The sequence below is a fragment of the Alternaria metachromatica genome (genome assembly GCF_023757995.1).
Source record: "Alternaria metachromatica strain BMP 0045 chromosome Unknown scaffold_18, whole genome shotgun sequence".
Taxonomy (NCBI): Eukaryota; Fungi; Ascomycota; class Dothideomycetes; order Pleosporales; family Pleosporaceae; genus Alternaria; species Alternaria metachromatica.
In genome coordinates, this window is record NW_026055509.1 from 211,608 (window position 1) to 226,360 (window position 14,753).

The 14,753-nt window shown below is 53.6% G+C and overlaps 8 protein-coding genes across 8 annotated transcripts; 5 read left to right on the forward strand and 3 right to left on the reverse strand.

Annotated features, from left to right (window-relative positions):
• Window positions 1-160: 160 nt before the first annotated feature.
• On the reverse strand, window positions 161-2,379 carry J4E83_007303 (uncharacterized protein; the record flags this gene model as incomplete). Its single annotated transcript, XM_049334208.1, has 2 exons — window positions 161-2,101; window positions 2,173-2,379. The coding sequence occupies 2 exons, from the start codon at window positions 2,377-2,379 to the stop codon at window positions 161-163; spliced, it is 2,148 nt and encodes a 715-aa protein (XP_049186550.1).
• A 754-nt stretch (window positions 2,380-3,133) lies between these two features.
• J4E83_007304 (uncharacterized protein) lies at window positions 3,134-4,600 on the forward strand (the record flags this gene model as incomplete). Its single annotated transcript, XM_049334209.1, has 1 exon — window positions 3,134-4,600. The coding sequence occupies one exon, from the start codon at window positions 3,134-3,136 to the stop codon at window positions 4,598-4,600; it is 1,467 nt and encodes a 488-aa protein (XP_049186551.1).
• A 979-nt stretch (window positions 4,601-5,579) lies between these two features.
• J4E83_007305 (uncharacterized protein) lies at window positions 5,580-6,913 on the forward strand (the record flags this gene model as incomplete). The annotated part of the gene is made up of 2 exons (XM_049334210.1): window positions 5,580-5,584; window positions 5,608-6,913. The coding sequence occupies 2 exons, from the start codon at window positions 5,580-5,582 to the stop codon at window positions 6,911-6,913; spliced, it is 1,311 nt and encodes a 436-aa protein (XP_049186552.1).
• A 757-nt stretch (window positions 6,914-7,670) lies between these two features.
• J4E83_007306 (uncharacterized protein) lies at window positions 7,671-9,430 on the forward strand (the record flags this gene model as incomplete). The annotated part of the gene is made up of 3 exons (XM_049334211.1): window positions 7,671-8,546; window positions 8,607-9,163; window positions 9,418-9,430. 3 exons carry the CDS (start codon window positions 7,671-7,673, stop codon window positions 9,428-9,430), a joined length of 1,446 nt encoding a protein of 481 aa, XP_049186553.1.
• A 40-nt stretch (window positions 9,431-9,470) lies between these two features.
• Window positions 9,471-10,487, reverse strand: J4E83_007307 (uncharacterized protein; the record flags this gene model as incomplete). Its single annotated transcript, XM_049334212.1, has 2 exons — window positions 9,471-9,731; window positions 9,780-10,487. 2 exons carry the CDS (start codon window positions 10,485-10,487, stop codon window positions 9,471-9,473), a joined length of 969 nt encoding a protein of 322 aa, XP_049186554.1.
• A 539-nt stretch (window positions 10,488-11,026) lies between these two features.
• J4E83_007308 (uncharacterized protein) lies at window positions 11,027-12,779 on the forward strand (the record flags this gene model as incomplete). The annotated part of the gene is made up of 4 exons (XM_049334213.1): window positions 11,027-11,077; window positions 11,133-11,421; window positions 11,476-12,482; window positions 12,531-12,779. The coding sequence occupies 4 exons, from the start codon at window positions 11,027-11,029 to the stop codon at window positions 12,777-12,779; spliced, it is 1,596 nt and encodes a 531-aa protein (XP_049186555.1).
• Window positions 12,780-13,358: 579 nt separating this feature from the next.
• J4E83_007309 (uncharacterized protein) lies at window positions 13,359-14,042 on the forward strand (the record flags this gene model as incomplete). The annotated part of the gene is made up of 2 exons (XM_049334214.1): window positions 13,359-13,754; window positions 13,809-14,042. The coding sequence occupies 2 exons, from the start codon at window positions 13,359-13,361 to the stop codon at window positions 14,040-14,042; spliced, it is 630 nt and encodes a 209-aa protein (XP_049186556.1).
• A 119-nt stretch (window positions 14,043-14,161) lies between these two features.
• Window positions 14,162-14,641, reverse strand: J4E83_007310 (uncharacterized protein; the record flags this gene model as incomplete). The annotated part of the gene is made up of 1 exon (XM_049334215.1): window positions 14,162-14,641. The coding sequence occupies one exon, from the start codon at window positions 14,639-14,641 to the stop codon at window positions 14,162-14,164; it is 480 nt and encodes a 159-aa protein (XP_049186557.1).
• Window positions 14,642-14,753: the final 112 nt, after the last annotated feature.

Sequence of the window (14,753 nt, forward strand, 5' to 3'; positions counted from 1 at the left end):
GGTGTGAGCAAAAGGTGGCGGAATAACTGGCGCACAAGCTGCCGTTGGGGCGCGGATGGGCTCTGCCCGTGTTGCTTGGCTTGGCAGGGGTAAATTGGTAAAAGTGGGGAGGCCCTCCCTTCGTACGAACGCGCTATGGTAAACAGCATCTCAACCGAAATCACCCCCAAACATCCGCCTTCCATTTGCCCCTCTTCTTCAGCCCGTCAGCCCACGCTTTGACTTCGGCCTCGGTCTTACCCTGCGCACCCTGGACGGCCTCTCCAAGCCTCATATCCACCTCCCGGGCCATGCTTGCCTTGCCGCAGATGTACATGTTGGCCCCTCCTTCCAGCATGCCCAGCACCTTGCCCGCGTGCTCGGCCACCCGGTCCTGCACATACACTCTGCGCTGCCCTTGCGTTCGCGAGAATGCAGTCACGATCTCTAGCTTCTCCCCGAGCTGTTCCTGCATCTTTGCCAGCTCGTCACGGTAGATGTAGTCCTCCTGGTTCCGACATCCGAAGAACAGCAACATCTTGCCAATCGGCCTACCAATCGCATGCAATTTGGCGCGCTCCTGGAGAAACGCACGGAAAGGAGCAAAGCCGGTACCAGCGCTGACCATGATCAATTGCGTCGAAGATGTGATGGGCAGCTTGAACTTCGACTTCCTCACGTGCGCGAGAACTGTTTGGCCCTGGACATCTCCACTTCCGACTGAGCGGTGATAGGTGGGAATTGGCGTATTCCCGGCCGGGCGAAGATTGGATGCCGATAAGAGGTAATTGGACGTCAGGCCAGGAATATTGGTTGTTGACTGGTCTTCAGTCGTGATCGTCTTATTGACTACTAGTGCGGTGATTGCGATGCGCCGGGGAGACGTTACGGAGCTCGAAGAGATGGAGTAGTATCTCGGCTGAAGCGGCAGCAAGTTATCGATAACGAAAGCGAGCGGTATCGAGGTCCACGCAGCATCAGGGCTGGCAAGCTCGAGCAGCCGAGCGAACGTGACGTGTGCAGAAGACGTGAACCGCTCGTAACGCCCACGGTCCTGCGCAATGCCGAGGAGCTTCGATTTGGCTTGAGGGGTGGGCGCAAACTGAGCAACGTCGAGCACAGCCTTCCGAGCCACAGGCGCGCAAACCTCTAGATGATTGCGGAAAGCTGTCTCGAGCGTGCACGGCGACAGTATCTTTGGCTTGTCGGAACCGCTCTTCGGTGCTACGGTGAGGCAGTCGTGTCTACGGCCTTGCAAGCCGAGTATGTCGAGCAGTCGGTTGACTTCCTCCTCAGGGTTGACGGGCCAGATGCCGATATGATCCCCAGTCTTGTACACGATGTCCGTATTGCCCAGATCCACTTCCAAGTGCACGCAGTTGCGATCCCCCGACACGAACAACTCGCGGGAGTGTTTGATGGTCAAAGGAACTATGGCTGAGTTCAAGGCAGATCGTTGGTGGTGCACCGAGGTGACGGAATTTGTTTCGGGACCAGGGCTCACGACGGCGAGATCAACCCTCATCGTCGGCTCGTAAGTGACAGCCTTCTCTTCGAACCCCATCTGAGCAAGCAGAGTGAAGACATCATCTTTCCATGCTTGATAGTCCTCCTCTGTGCCACCATTGGCATCGTCGGCTCTCTGCCGTGGCATCAGCGCAGTAGCGCCTGCAGCATCTAAGGCATCGGCGACAACATCGAGGACCCTGTTGTAGTATTTGTAGTTGCTATTACCGAGACCGAATGCCAGGTATCGCAAGCTCTCAAGCCGAATGTTGTCGTCGCCTAGCCGCTTGATCCAATCCCAAAGGCCGGTAGTGTTGTCGCTCGGATCGCCTTCGCCATATGTGCTCAGGATGAAGATGGCGAAATACTTGTTCTGGATCCTCGCAATACTTTCGGCATCGTAATCGGATAGGTCCGCAACCAAGGCATTCACTCCATAGCGCGCGCCGCACTCTCGGCCCAGGCTCTCGGCGAGGCGCTCTGATGTACCAGACTGTGAGCCCCAAAAGATGACGCAATGGTAGCCGCCCTCGTCGAGGCGTTGGCAAACGTCGCGCGTAGAATTGGTCTTCCCGTCTGAGAAGCCCTCTTCGACCTGTGGTCTCTCAAAATACACCTATAATAACAGCATGGTCAGTAATGCTGTGACATCAAGGATGCAAAGTCGCGTGGAGATATTCTCCTTACATGGTAGTTCGGGTCTGGCCTGTCCCAAAAGCGACCACGAGTGATGTACCCGAGCGATGTAAGAAGAAATAGAAATGCAGCTAGTCCGTCTGCTGCAGTCGAGGGCTTCAAACTGCTGAACACCGGTGTTGTGCTGAGTGCTTGCAGAAGAGGATTGAGTTGTGACCTCAACTCTGACATGTCAAGTGGTAAAGCAAGTGAATCCATGATAACAGAAGGAAGCAAAATAGCCTCCAAAGGTTTGACAGGCTGAGGCGACGATATAGCCAGGGAGAAGCAAATGGTATCCTTCAACTAGTCAAGAGCACGTGGGCCACTGATGACAGCCGCACAAGTACTTGCACCAACCCATCGTTCTCGGGCATGACTGCCAGACCTGATTTTTCGATAACAACCAAACATTTCTGGGCACGACGCTTTCGGTAGTCCGTTGTGATGCTTGAACGCTCGTGGCAGTGCTGATCATGACGCGAGTAAACTATGGCATCCCCGCGTTACCCCACACTTTAGCTGTCAGTTGGTGTCCACGCGTAGTTCCCGGTTTAACTTTGCAAGCCCGCATATACCGGTCGTAGCAATGCATTCCGCAATAGGCCGTCATTCTCCGAAGCATACCCTTCTTGGTAAACTTGGGATGCGGTCATCCACTTTTGCGGCTGCGTCAACGGGCAGTGAGATACCACGACGAGCACTTAAGTAAACTTCCAATCGCACAATGTATACTATCACTACGCAAAGCTGCTGATGAGATTAATTTCAACGTCGCTGTTGTATTGATCGCGACTCAAGATGTCTCCAGCGGTCATTTCCATTCCGTATGCTGCTGCGCTAGGCGCGTGCGCTCTTTTCTACTTTGTTATTTATCCTGTAGTCGTTTACTTCCGCGATGTGAATGGTATGTCAGCCATCAAGTACAACAATAACATCGACTGACATCTCAGGTCTTCGGCGTTACCCAAACATGCACCCGCTCTCGGGCATATCTTCGATCCCGTTCATGGTGCTTGCGCACGGCGGAGCGCGGTCCACCTACCTTGAGAAACTACATCGAAAGCATCCAGTAATTCGTGTGGGCCCCAACTTCCTCTCGTATGGCGACCTTCGAGCTGTGAAAGATATCTACGGTCATAACACTCCCTGTACCAAGGATGGATCGTACGTTGTCACTGCAGGCTCGCATTACCATCTTGCGGATGCCATCGACAAGCATGATCATGCGCGGAAGAGGAAGTTGATGAGCTCTGCGTATGCAATCAAGAATCTGGAGGGCTGGGAGCACAAGGTAGCCGACAAGACGCAGAAGCTACTGAAGTACTTTGACGAGTGCTGCACCTCACCATTGTCTCCTGGACAGCTACCGAAGCCTGAGGACGTGAACCTCGACTATCGGAAGTGGACGAACTTCTTCACGCTAGACGCTATCGCCGATATTGGACTTTCCGACAAGCTTGGATTTCTCGATCGGGGCCACGACAGGGTTACTGGACGGAGGACAGACGGCTCGACATACGAATGTGATTTCAGACCAGCACTTTACAACACAGCTCGGAAGCAGTCGTTGTTGATCTGGCCATACGACTGGTATCCGCTCATCAACAAACTCTCGAACGTCATCCCCTTCTACAAGCGCATGAGCGACTATGCGAACGAATGGGAGGGCGTACCGGTTCAACTCGCCCACAAGCGCCTGGAGCGGTACAGGGCAGGGGAGAAGCTCGACGACTTCTTCCAAACGCTGATGGAAGACAAGAACGGCCATCCGAACAACCTGGAATGGGGCGAGATCGTCGCGGAAGTGAGCATCATGATGAACGCCGGGTCTGCTACGACAGCGATTGCGATGGCCAATGTCATGTACCAATTGATCAAGCATCCGGATATCAAGATGAAGTTGGTGCAAGAGATCGATTCGGCACTGGAAGACGATGAAGAGGAAGGCGATGGGGTGGTCGCTTACGACAGGGTAAAACACCTACCATATCTCCGTGCATGCCTCGACGAATCGCTCCGGCTCTTCCCACCGACACCCCACGGACTCCCGCGACAGACGCCAGCCGAAGGCGTCAACATCCTGGGTGACTACATTCCGGGCGGAGTCTCCGTCGCCATGTCTGCATATGTTGCGCATCGGCAGGAGTCCGTGTTCCCGCACGCCGACAAGTTTATACCGGAGCGCTGGTTGGGTGAAGAAGGCAAGGCCTTACAGCCCTACTTCCTGGCCTTTTCGGCGGGTGCAAGAGGCTGCATCGGACGCAACATCTCGTACCTGGAGCAGACGGTGGTGTTGGCGAGTGTGTTGAGGCGGTATGATTTTGCGCTGAGTAGTCCGAATTGGGAGCTTCAGCGGCTGGAGACGATGAACTGGATCCTGGGGGAGATGCCTGTGAAGATTTGGCGACGGGAGCGGACATCGGCGAAGCAAGAGTAGATGTGTTTGGAGCTTCATAGATATGCGAAAATAGTCCCATTCAAAGGATGTCGCAAACCGTCTACATCGCAATGGAGAAGCCCATGTTACTGAGTGTATTTAGGTTATTGTACCCTGGAAATGTCGTTGTAATCTACGTCAGTGACCCGTGGAACTGACAGGATAAAACGGCACGAGTACGGCACGTTTTCGCGTTATATAGCACCGGTAGTACAGTTTAGAGACAGTGTCACAGTGACGATGCGCAAATCTCGATCAGGCGTGCGCCGCGACCGTTCCTTTGCTCCACTCGCGCATAAACACCGAGATAGCGCCTGAGCTGATTGGCCCCCACACACATACTATTACTCCGCTGTGCAGCATACATAAAACGGTTCTACCCTAGTCATCGCAATCAGAATCATCTCCATCTCGAATCGAGAATCCATCATTGCTCATGTCGCAGCCGCCTGTACCGAATCAGCCACCCTTGGTGCCTTCGGCGCCTGTGTCTGAATCCTCGCCAGCCCAACCACGCCCTGCGCGTTCAAAAAACGGCTGCAATGCGTGCAGGTACGCGGAAATTCTTCGTTACTCCCCAACAACGCTCATCGACATAGGAGGCGGAAAGTGCGATGTAACGAGCAGAGGCCTAGATGTGGACACTGCGAAAGACTGAATCTCGACTGCACTTGGAACCGCACGCAGGCTCGTAGCACTACCAATCCATCCCAGTCATTCAACACTGGCCAGCACCAGCCCTTCTTTTCTGGTCCACTACCCTTGGAAGGGTACGGGTTCGGTTTTGACCTATCCGGGCCGTTGAGCTTGGGTACCTGGGACGAAGCTATGCTGTTGAGTCCCAGCTCATGGCCAACTGACACCGGGTCTTTCGCGAGCGTAGCAACACATTCGGACCCGGTCTCGCAGTCCATTCACCAGTCCCGGCCGACTCATAGATCTTCAAGTCAGACCCTGGGAGTAACGTCTTCTGCGAGCAATGAAGTGCATGAGCTGCCAGAGCGTAGACTTCACCAGCCTGATCCAGCTTCGACCTCGCCGTTCTCCGCCGAGGGCGCGTCGAATGGACCGAACGAAGATTACCTCTTGCACACATTTCTCCAGATGCTCATGCCACCCATCCTGACGCCGGTAGAAACTGGTCCCAAATGGGCATCTACCCGGGCATTCTTTGCCACTCTGGCTGCAGAGTCACCCATCGTCAAGAGTGCCATCATGGCTTTCGCCGCGATGCAGATGCAGCGCAGTGGGCTGGGTAACGACATGGCCAAGGCAGACTGGAGGCCTTTGTATGACACCGCATCCAGACAGGTAGCGAATTGCCTAGCAAAGACGCGAGTAGTCGAGGACAGTGACCTCAGACACATGCTCGCTGCCCTTTTCCTGCTGACCTATACCGATCTTCTTACGGAAATGCTGCCACGAGCCCATACGAACCTACGCGAAGCCTATACACTTATTAAGAGTGCCAGCAAGACCACCTTCTCAGCACCGGAACGCCGACTCATCTCATGGATGCGCCTACTTGACGCGCGCGCTGTGTCAACAGCAGGTGGAGAAGGACTCTTCTTGGCTGACACAGACGAGACCATCTTTGATGCGTCGCCTGCGGCCAATCCCGGGTCAGATCCGGACACGTCGGATACCGAAATCGAGGAAATTCTGTTTGACGTGTTATATCATCCCGGTATCATGTTCTATCAAAAGGTGCAGTCCTTCGCCGGTCGCATCACACGCATTGACCCGTGGCGTCGTACACGCGGCACGGTTCAGGATGAGACTGAAGTGATGGCCATCGCAGCACAAATCTCCAAGGATCTACATGCACTTTACGGCCAGAGACCAGCATTGATGGATCATGCGGTTGCTGGAAACCTCACCGAAAAACACCTAGCCAAGAACTTAGCAGGCGCACTCACACGGAGTTTCCGGACCTACCTTGCAAACTACTACGCGTCGTTCATACACTTACATCGCGTTGCATACGTGCAGTACCCGAAAACCAAGGATGTAATAAATGCTAAAATGAATATAAAGCGTCTGACGCATCTGATGGCGCAGGCAGACGAGTCGCTGCCGGTCAATGTCTTGTGGCCACTGATGATGTGGGGGTGCGAAGAAGACGACTTGGAGGAACGAAGATGGATCATTGAAGCCATCCGCAGTCTCGAGAGCATCGCTACCAACGCCAAAGCTACCGCAGACCTGCTGGAAGAAGTGCAAAGACGGCAGGATGAAGGCAAGCGAAGAGTCGACGTGCGTTTGGTCAGCCAGGAGTATTTCGCATCATCAAACCATTTCGCAATCGTGTAATGTTCAGTCCAGCTCCAACACGCACATTGAAGCTCACCAGAAACACGCGGCCGAGTGTCAGTCGCAATTCTGTTAGTCTCTTGCAGGTATCGAGCGACAATCTCGGCGCAAGAGAATACGGGAAGCCTTGCCATTTACAGGTCAATGCGCGTATACTTGTCATTTCCGGCTCAGACCTATACCAATCAAACTGCGCATTACGTTCCAAGCTTTCCTCCATCGGAAGATGCCCCGCAAGCTTCCAGACTTAGGACGTTGCATACGAAGCGGGCGGGGTAAGTGACCCGAAAGGAAAACCGACAAGATGGGATCGATTTCCCGGCTCAACGTAGCAACTCCATCATTCACAGTCCTTGGGTCTCCGACCTCACGATGAGACAGAGAAGCGGATGGTTAGTCAAAGCCGCGGAATTGCCCGCATGTAGAATTTTGCTGATTGCTGAACAGCAAAGCTTGTCGTGAGCGTCACATCAAATGTACGGGCTCTTACAATCCAATGCCATCCAAACGCTTAATGTAGGAATCTATAGGCGTGAAGCTGCGTGACTCGGAAAAATGCAAATACTGCACCGAGCGCAAGAAGCCATGCATTCGCGGCAATGCTTTTCGCTTCCGACCTGTTACGGCGGTGAAGTTCAACGCCGGCGAAGACATAGGATCCGCCGAACAGTCCCTTGAATTCCAGGTGGGACAGCAGTGGGTTGATATTCCAACCTCATGTGTGTAGCAACCAATCTCTAAATAGCGATAATCGCTGATGAAAAGTGGTGTAGTGCACTTTGTTGAGCCGAACAAGGACAGCGACGACGAAGAAGAGTACGAAGCTGGGCCGGAAAGCGAAGCGAATCCCGAAAGCACGCCCAACACTCTTGACGTTGCATCAAAAGCTCGGCGGCAAAACTCGAATTTGAACAGAGTGTCTAGCGAAAGCCGACTGGCGTCGACGTACGGTGACCTAACCTCGTTCGCGGACCTTCCAAGCTCGGAGTTCAACGACACTAGCGAGTTACCTTCCATCCACGAGGTCCTGAACACTCAGGTCCCACCGTCTCTAATCGGCGTCACGAGCGGTACCAATAATAATGCGCCGCAAAGCATTCGCGCCGTGTCTTCGATAAGTCAAATAGTAAACACAAACTGGCAGGCAAGCCCAGGATCACTTCAACGTCTGTCACAGTCCCCGAGTCTATCCAAGAAGAGCCCTTTCGGATCGATCAACAATAATCAATCTCCTTATAACTCCACGGCATTCAGCCCTTCCTCAGCGCCAACACTCAGGTGGCCCGTGAACAACGCACACGAAGCCCGTCTCCTCCATCATTACCTCTTCTTTTGCACATCATGGATCGATGTGTGTGACTCACGGCGGCACTTTGCTACTGAGGTACCAAAACGCGCCGCCCACTTCCCCGTCATTCTCAATGGCATACTGGGTGTTGCTGCAAGACACTCCTGGCTGATGGGCAAGGCCGTAGAAGACGTGTCGCAACCTTATGTAGATCAGTGCTTACAGGCGCTAATCGTAGCACTTGAGGACCCGTTGGCACATTGGGATGAGAACTTCCTCATAGCCGTTATCCTGCTTCGGCTTCACGAAGAGATGGGCGATGCCGACGAACACTGCCACCACCTCGTACGTTTTCTCGCTCTTAAGCTTGACTGTATATCTCTCCTGACCACATGGTGATCTCAGGGTACCGCCCGTATACTCAACAGTATCTCCTCCTTCGCCGCAGACGGTGGCCTCCGCGAATCAGCATCCTGGGTATCTCTCCGCCAACACATCTACGTCTCTCTCACGACCCAAAAGCCACTCAACCTCAGCCTTGACAACTACCGCCACTCAGCTGTGTTCAGCGAATTCGACGACGAAAGCTGGGCGAATCGCATCATATTCCTGTTCGCCGTTGTCCTGCAAACTGTCTTCGGAGGCACCAACAATGGCAGCGAAAACATCAGCCGCGAAACATGGAAAGAATTGAATGATGAAGTCGAGGAATGGGAGCGCACGAAGCCCTGGACTTTCTCGGCCTTCCACGTCGAACCCGATGCGGGCGACAAGTTTGAGGGAAGCTGGCCTGAACTGCTCTGTCCGCAGGGGATCGTGGCAGTCGGGCTGCAGTATTACCACCTTTGCAAGATACTGCTCACAATATACTCGCCTAATGCATCATTGGTCGGGCTGGCAGGTGTTCGGGCTAGGAAATCTACCGACGCGGCTGTTCGCAAGCACATGAGGATAACGATAGGGTATGGCGTGAGTAACAGTCATTGTGGTAATGCTATGTTCCAGGGTAGTCACATTCTGAGTGCATGTGGAGCTTATATCATCGACCCGCGGGAGCAGCAGGCTTGTGTGGAGTATCTGGAACAGTTGCAGAGACTGATAGGGTGGAGGACGGATGGCGTCTTGAGGGATCTTAGAGAGCAATGGGCGTTTTGAGGTGACAACACAACGATTAAGAGAAAGGCTCTGTTGGCGCCACTGAGACTGAAGATTGCAGATGCCCGAAGTGAAACATTTTGACGTCTCAATTCTTTATTGCGAAGCAGCAGTCTATAGCGATGCTTCCAACTCATCAAGACCTGACACCTGGCTCACGACCCATTTCCTCTTCTCTTCGTCTGTGTATCGTGGGTAAGGCCTACGGCAGTCCGCACTGCTCTCCGGGTATCCCCTCTTATGCGCAACGACGTACTTGGTGCCATTGATGCCACCCTTTCCGAAACCCCATTCCGTGACCGAGAGCTTGATCTGGAGGGCTGATGCTTCGTCGTGCTTGCCTGATTGGTAGAGATTGAACAAGTGTATGCAGGACTGATCTGTTAGCTTCCATACACGCAACACTTTGGCGATAGTACATACCTTGGGGTACAAGTTCGCAACACCAGTAATGGTTCCGATTCCACCCAAACTTAGCGCGGGTACAAGCCAGTCGCTCTGACCGGCCAGCGCCACAAACTCCGACTTGTCGAACGCAGCACTAATCCTCGCAACCTTTGCGATGCCTCCGCACGTGAGCTTGACGGCTACAATGTTCTTGTGCTTGCCGAGGATATCCAGCATCTCGGAGTTGATGTCGAGGCCGGCTACGACGTTGGGGAAGTTGTACAGGACGATGGGGACGGGGGATGCGTCGGCTAGTTCCTGGAAGTAGGCTACGATGGCATCCTGGTTCATGGAGAAGTGGAAGTAGGAGGGCACCAGTGCGAGGTAGTATGATGCGCCTGCTTCTTTTGCTTCGGCGGTTTGCTGTATCGCGTCGCGTGTGCAGCCTGCTACGCCTCCAATTGTGATGGGTAGGTCTCCGCGACCGAGGCGCTGTGCCGTCTTGCGAGCGGTTTGGACGAGTTGCGTCTTCTCGGCCGAGGATAATGTTGCTGCTTCGCCATTTGTTCCTGCGATGACGATGCCGTGCAGACCGTTGGAAATCAAGAACTCGAAATGCTTTTCTTGGACATCCCAATCGATCTCTTGCTTGGTGTCATTCTTGAACCAGGTCAATGAGGGGACATGGATTCCTGGTGGGAAGGAGTATGTTGTTGTGCCGTTGGTGCCGTTTGCGGAAGGCATTTTGTGAGGATGTCAAGAGATGAGCAGGTACGGAGGGGAACTGAATGTGGAGGACATCTCTGCAGCAGAGCGAAACCGCCGCATTTTGGCATCCACGACTGCGCGACGCGTTCCGGTAGTACGATGGAGTATGCGAGAAGACGCGCTTCGGCGTGGAGACGTGTGGATGTTCCATCGGCTCCCAAGGCGCGCGATTCGCCGTCGGCTACGACCGCGACGGTGACGTTGGGCTACCGACGCTCGCATCGCCAGCTTCGCGTGTCGGCTGCACTAGGCCCACGAGCTCCCACACCACGCCACCGAACCCACGCGACGAGAGTGCGCCATCTCTGGAGACTCCACTGGGGAAGGTCGTGGTCGGATGTGGCAACCTGGTTCTCCGTCCCGGAATGGCCTGGGTGTTTTGTGGGGAAGCGCGTTTGGTTCATAAGAACGTGGGAGCCCCAGGTTTGGGATCGGCATCAAGACTACTGCAGAACTCTGCAGCTTCAACATCCGTCCGGTAACTTGAGCATTGTTTGTTCTGGTGGATAGTCATCATGGGTGGTTTTGCTCGCGCGCCCGAAGACAGGCCAACGCCTCCGGAAGTTGTAAGTTCTTGTGCTGAGCGATGGTGAGATGATAAGGTGCTAATGTAGTCTATAGTACAACTGGAGGGTCTACATGGCCGCGCTCGTCATCTCAATGGGCGTTTTGGCTTATGGTTACGACTCTGCCTTTATCGGCACTACCATTGCCCAGGAGTCCTTCCAACGAGACTTTGGCATCAATGCATCGAACAAGAACGAGATCACCAGCAACATCACCTCCATATATTCGGCTGGAGGACTCGTAGGAGCGCTGCTTATGTACCCATTCCTTGAGCTCCTTGGTCGCCGTGCGACAGTCATCATCTCCGATGCCATCTTCATCGTTGGCGCGATCATGTGCACTGGTAAGCAATCTTCATTAACCTCATCCAGGTGCCAGTACTAATAGTGCACTTTAGTCCCCAAGAACCAATTGAGTCTTGTCCTCGCCGGCCGATTCTTCACTGGCATGGGTGTAGGAGGAATAGCCGCTGTGTCGCCCATCTACATCGCCGAGATCTCGCCTCCTGCTATTCGTGGACGCCTCACTGGGTTCTTCGAATCGTTCTACCAAACGGGTGCCGTTATCGGATTCTGGATCAACTACGGCATTGTACACAATATGGACCGATCAAAGTCCATCGCTTGGAGAGTGCCTATGGCTGTTCAGCTCATCCCTGCCGGACTGCTAGCTCTCATGATACCGGTTCTGAAGGAGTCTCCTACCTGGCTGCTGAAACGCGGTCGCGAGGCTGAGGCCTTGAAGTCGTGGAGCTACTTCCGTAACCTACCCGAAGACCACCCATACATTGCCCAGGATGTTCAATACGTGCGAAATGAGATTGCGAAAGAGCGTGCCGCACTTCTACATGGCGAGGCGCATGCAAGCTTCCTCACAACGATCAAAGCCGCAGCACGCGAAGGAGCCATGCCAGGAATGCGAAACAGATTCCTCTTGGTATTCCTCATGTTCATGTGGCAAGCTTGGAGTGGTGCCGCGGCAATCAACTACTACTCTCCAACCATCTTTACATCCATCGGATTGTCCGACGTAACTCTCTGGACCGGTATCTACGGAATAATCAAAGCTGGAGGTTCCATCATCTTCTTCACCTGGTTCATCGACATGTTTGGGCGGAAGTGGCCTTGGATCATCTCTTCCTTGATATGTGCTTTCTGCCAGTACTACCTCGCCGTCTACATCGCGCTTGGAAAGCCGACAGTGGGCGAGCCCATGTCCGAGTCTACAGTCGCTGGTGGCAAAGCTGCAACCGCAATGATCATGATCTTTGGTGCTGCCTGGTCATTCGGTGCGAACGGCCTTCCCTGGATCATCTCTAGCGAAATCTTCCCCGCATCTATGCGCTCTATATCGGGACCATGGGCAGCAGCATCCGTATGGATATGGACTCTAGTAGTCACCAAGGTAAGCACCTATCAGTCGCATGTAATAGATATACTAATCTTGTTCTAGGCCTTGCCGCAAATGTACACCTCGATGGAATGGGGCGTATACGTCTTCTTCGCCACCGCGCTTATTTGCGCTAGTATCTACGCCTTCTTCTTCATCCACGACACGAAAGGACTGCGCATGGATCAGATGGATCAGTTGTTTGGTTTCGAGAAGCGCGAAGAGTTCATTGTGCAGGCAGATGGGAAGAACGTAGATTACGAGAGTGAGCACCACGAGAAGGCGCCTGTGCAGCGGACTGAGGCTGTTTGATTGTAAGAAGTATTTTAGTGATATCCATGTATTCAGAGCGTTGTAAGACAGACGTTCAAGTCATTTTCTGTACGTAATGAGTGAAGCACAAATTCTCCTCGCGCTTCTTTCCCAACACAACTATACAGCCCAGTCTATCGATTTTCAAAGCAGTCTATGAGATCAGCAATTGTCGTTTCGGTTCGTGCAACGTAAGCAATATACGATGCGTGTTGACTTATATCGTGGGAAGCGCGTGTCACATAGGCTAAATCCTGCCTTACTTTCGAACAGTCTGTCGGGTCGTGGAAACCCAGGCTGAGCCCTGACCTAACCCGTTTTGACAGCGATCCCAGCGGCTCGTTAGATATAGCTCCTATATGTAGGCAAGTGTAATGCCAATTGCAGCATGGTACTACATATTGGGATCTGACCTGACGGCTCCTTCAGCCGCAACCGAAGGATTGATGTCGAAGTGCCACGATCACGGCAAGAAAAGGCGGTATTTGGTCTACTAGGCAGGAAAAGGATGGTTGAAGAAGAGCATAAGATGTGCAAGTTTCTAGCCTAATGTCTTCCTCTTTGTAGTCTCAACACACCATGCCGTCACTCATGCTCTCATTCTTACTCGCTCTCTTCATCACACTCACCGCAGCCGCCCTCCCACCCAAAGGCGCCGTTTCCCTGACAAGCCTGGACATCGACCTCGATGGAAGTGGCTGCAGGCCCGGCGACGCCAGCGTCATGCTCGCCTCCGACAACTCTGCTTTAACCATCATCTTCGACAACTTCGCCGCTTCCGACGGACCAAAAGCAGGGACTGCAAAGACACGCGCCTTCTGCAGGGTGAATATAGGCATGAACTCGCCGGGGTGGGCGTTCGATGTCAGCTCGGCTGATTTCCGAGGCTATGTGTACATTGAGAAGGGGGTTGAGGCTAGTTTGGTTAGCCGGTGGAAGTGGATTGATGTGAATGGCGTGGATATGAAGGGCAAGGTACGTGGTTATGGTGGCTGAAAGTGTTGTTGGAGGTACTGACTTGAAGGATAGGGCAACATTCATAAGATTGTAACAGGGCCATTCGAGGAAGACTTCCTTTTGCACAAGGACGGTGAGATATCAGATACGGAGGCGTCGGTGTGTCAGAAGAAGGATGCGAGAATTCAGATTAGTCTCTCTGCGACGGTAGATTCGGGTACGTCGAACAAAAACGGTTACGTGCAGGGGAGCTCGGTGGATGCTGGGTTCGGCCAGATACTAAATCTGTCGTGGAAGAAATGCTGAGGTAATATGTTTAATTTGGGGTATCAATTTAAGGGCCAAGAGAGAAAGGTGTCCGTCTCCATCATCGCATCACAGCACTTCTTGCTGCTCCGTGAGAAGATCGGACCGACGTAGTCCTACTACGCCTTGGTGTATGCCGGCAGGTCTTCAGACTGTGCCTTGGCAGCAGCCCTCGCCTTCCTCCTCTCCCTGCGGTCCATCTCCCTTGCCACCGCCTTGGCCAGCTTCCTGCGCTCCTCGCGCTCCTTCTGCTTCAGGATATCGCCCTTGCCCTTGCCCGACCAGACCTTCTTGAACTCCTTGCGGAACTTCTGGTTGAAGGTAAGGTACTTGTCGGCCTCCTCTTCCGCCTTGGCCTTGGTGTGCTCCTCCTCGTCGTCGGTGTCGTAGAAGTCGGACTCTTCGTCGGCCTCGTCAGAGACTAAGCGGTTGGTTTCTCCATTGGAGGACTCGAGGCTGACTGCACGCTGGTTGCGCGCTTTGTCCCAGGTCTTGGTGCGCGAGTAGGCGACGCAGCCGGTGATGCTGAGGACCGTGAGGAAGGGGAAGGAGAGGAAGAGCAGCATTACGATGCCGAATGCGATGAGGTCTTCGTCCATGTTTGCGGTCTGAGGGTGTATGTGTATGTGTATGTAGGTGTATGGTTTGAGTGCTGGAGGTGGAGAGTGTGGAGACTGAAGGCAGGTCTTAAGGGGAGGGTGGTTTGCCACC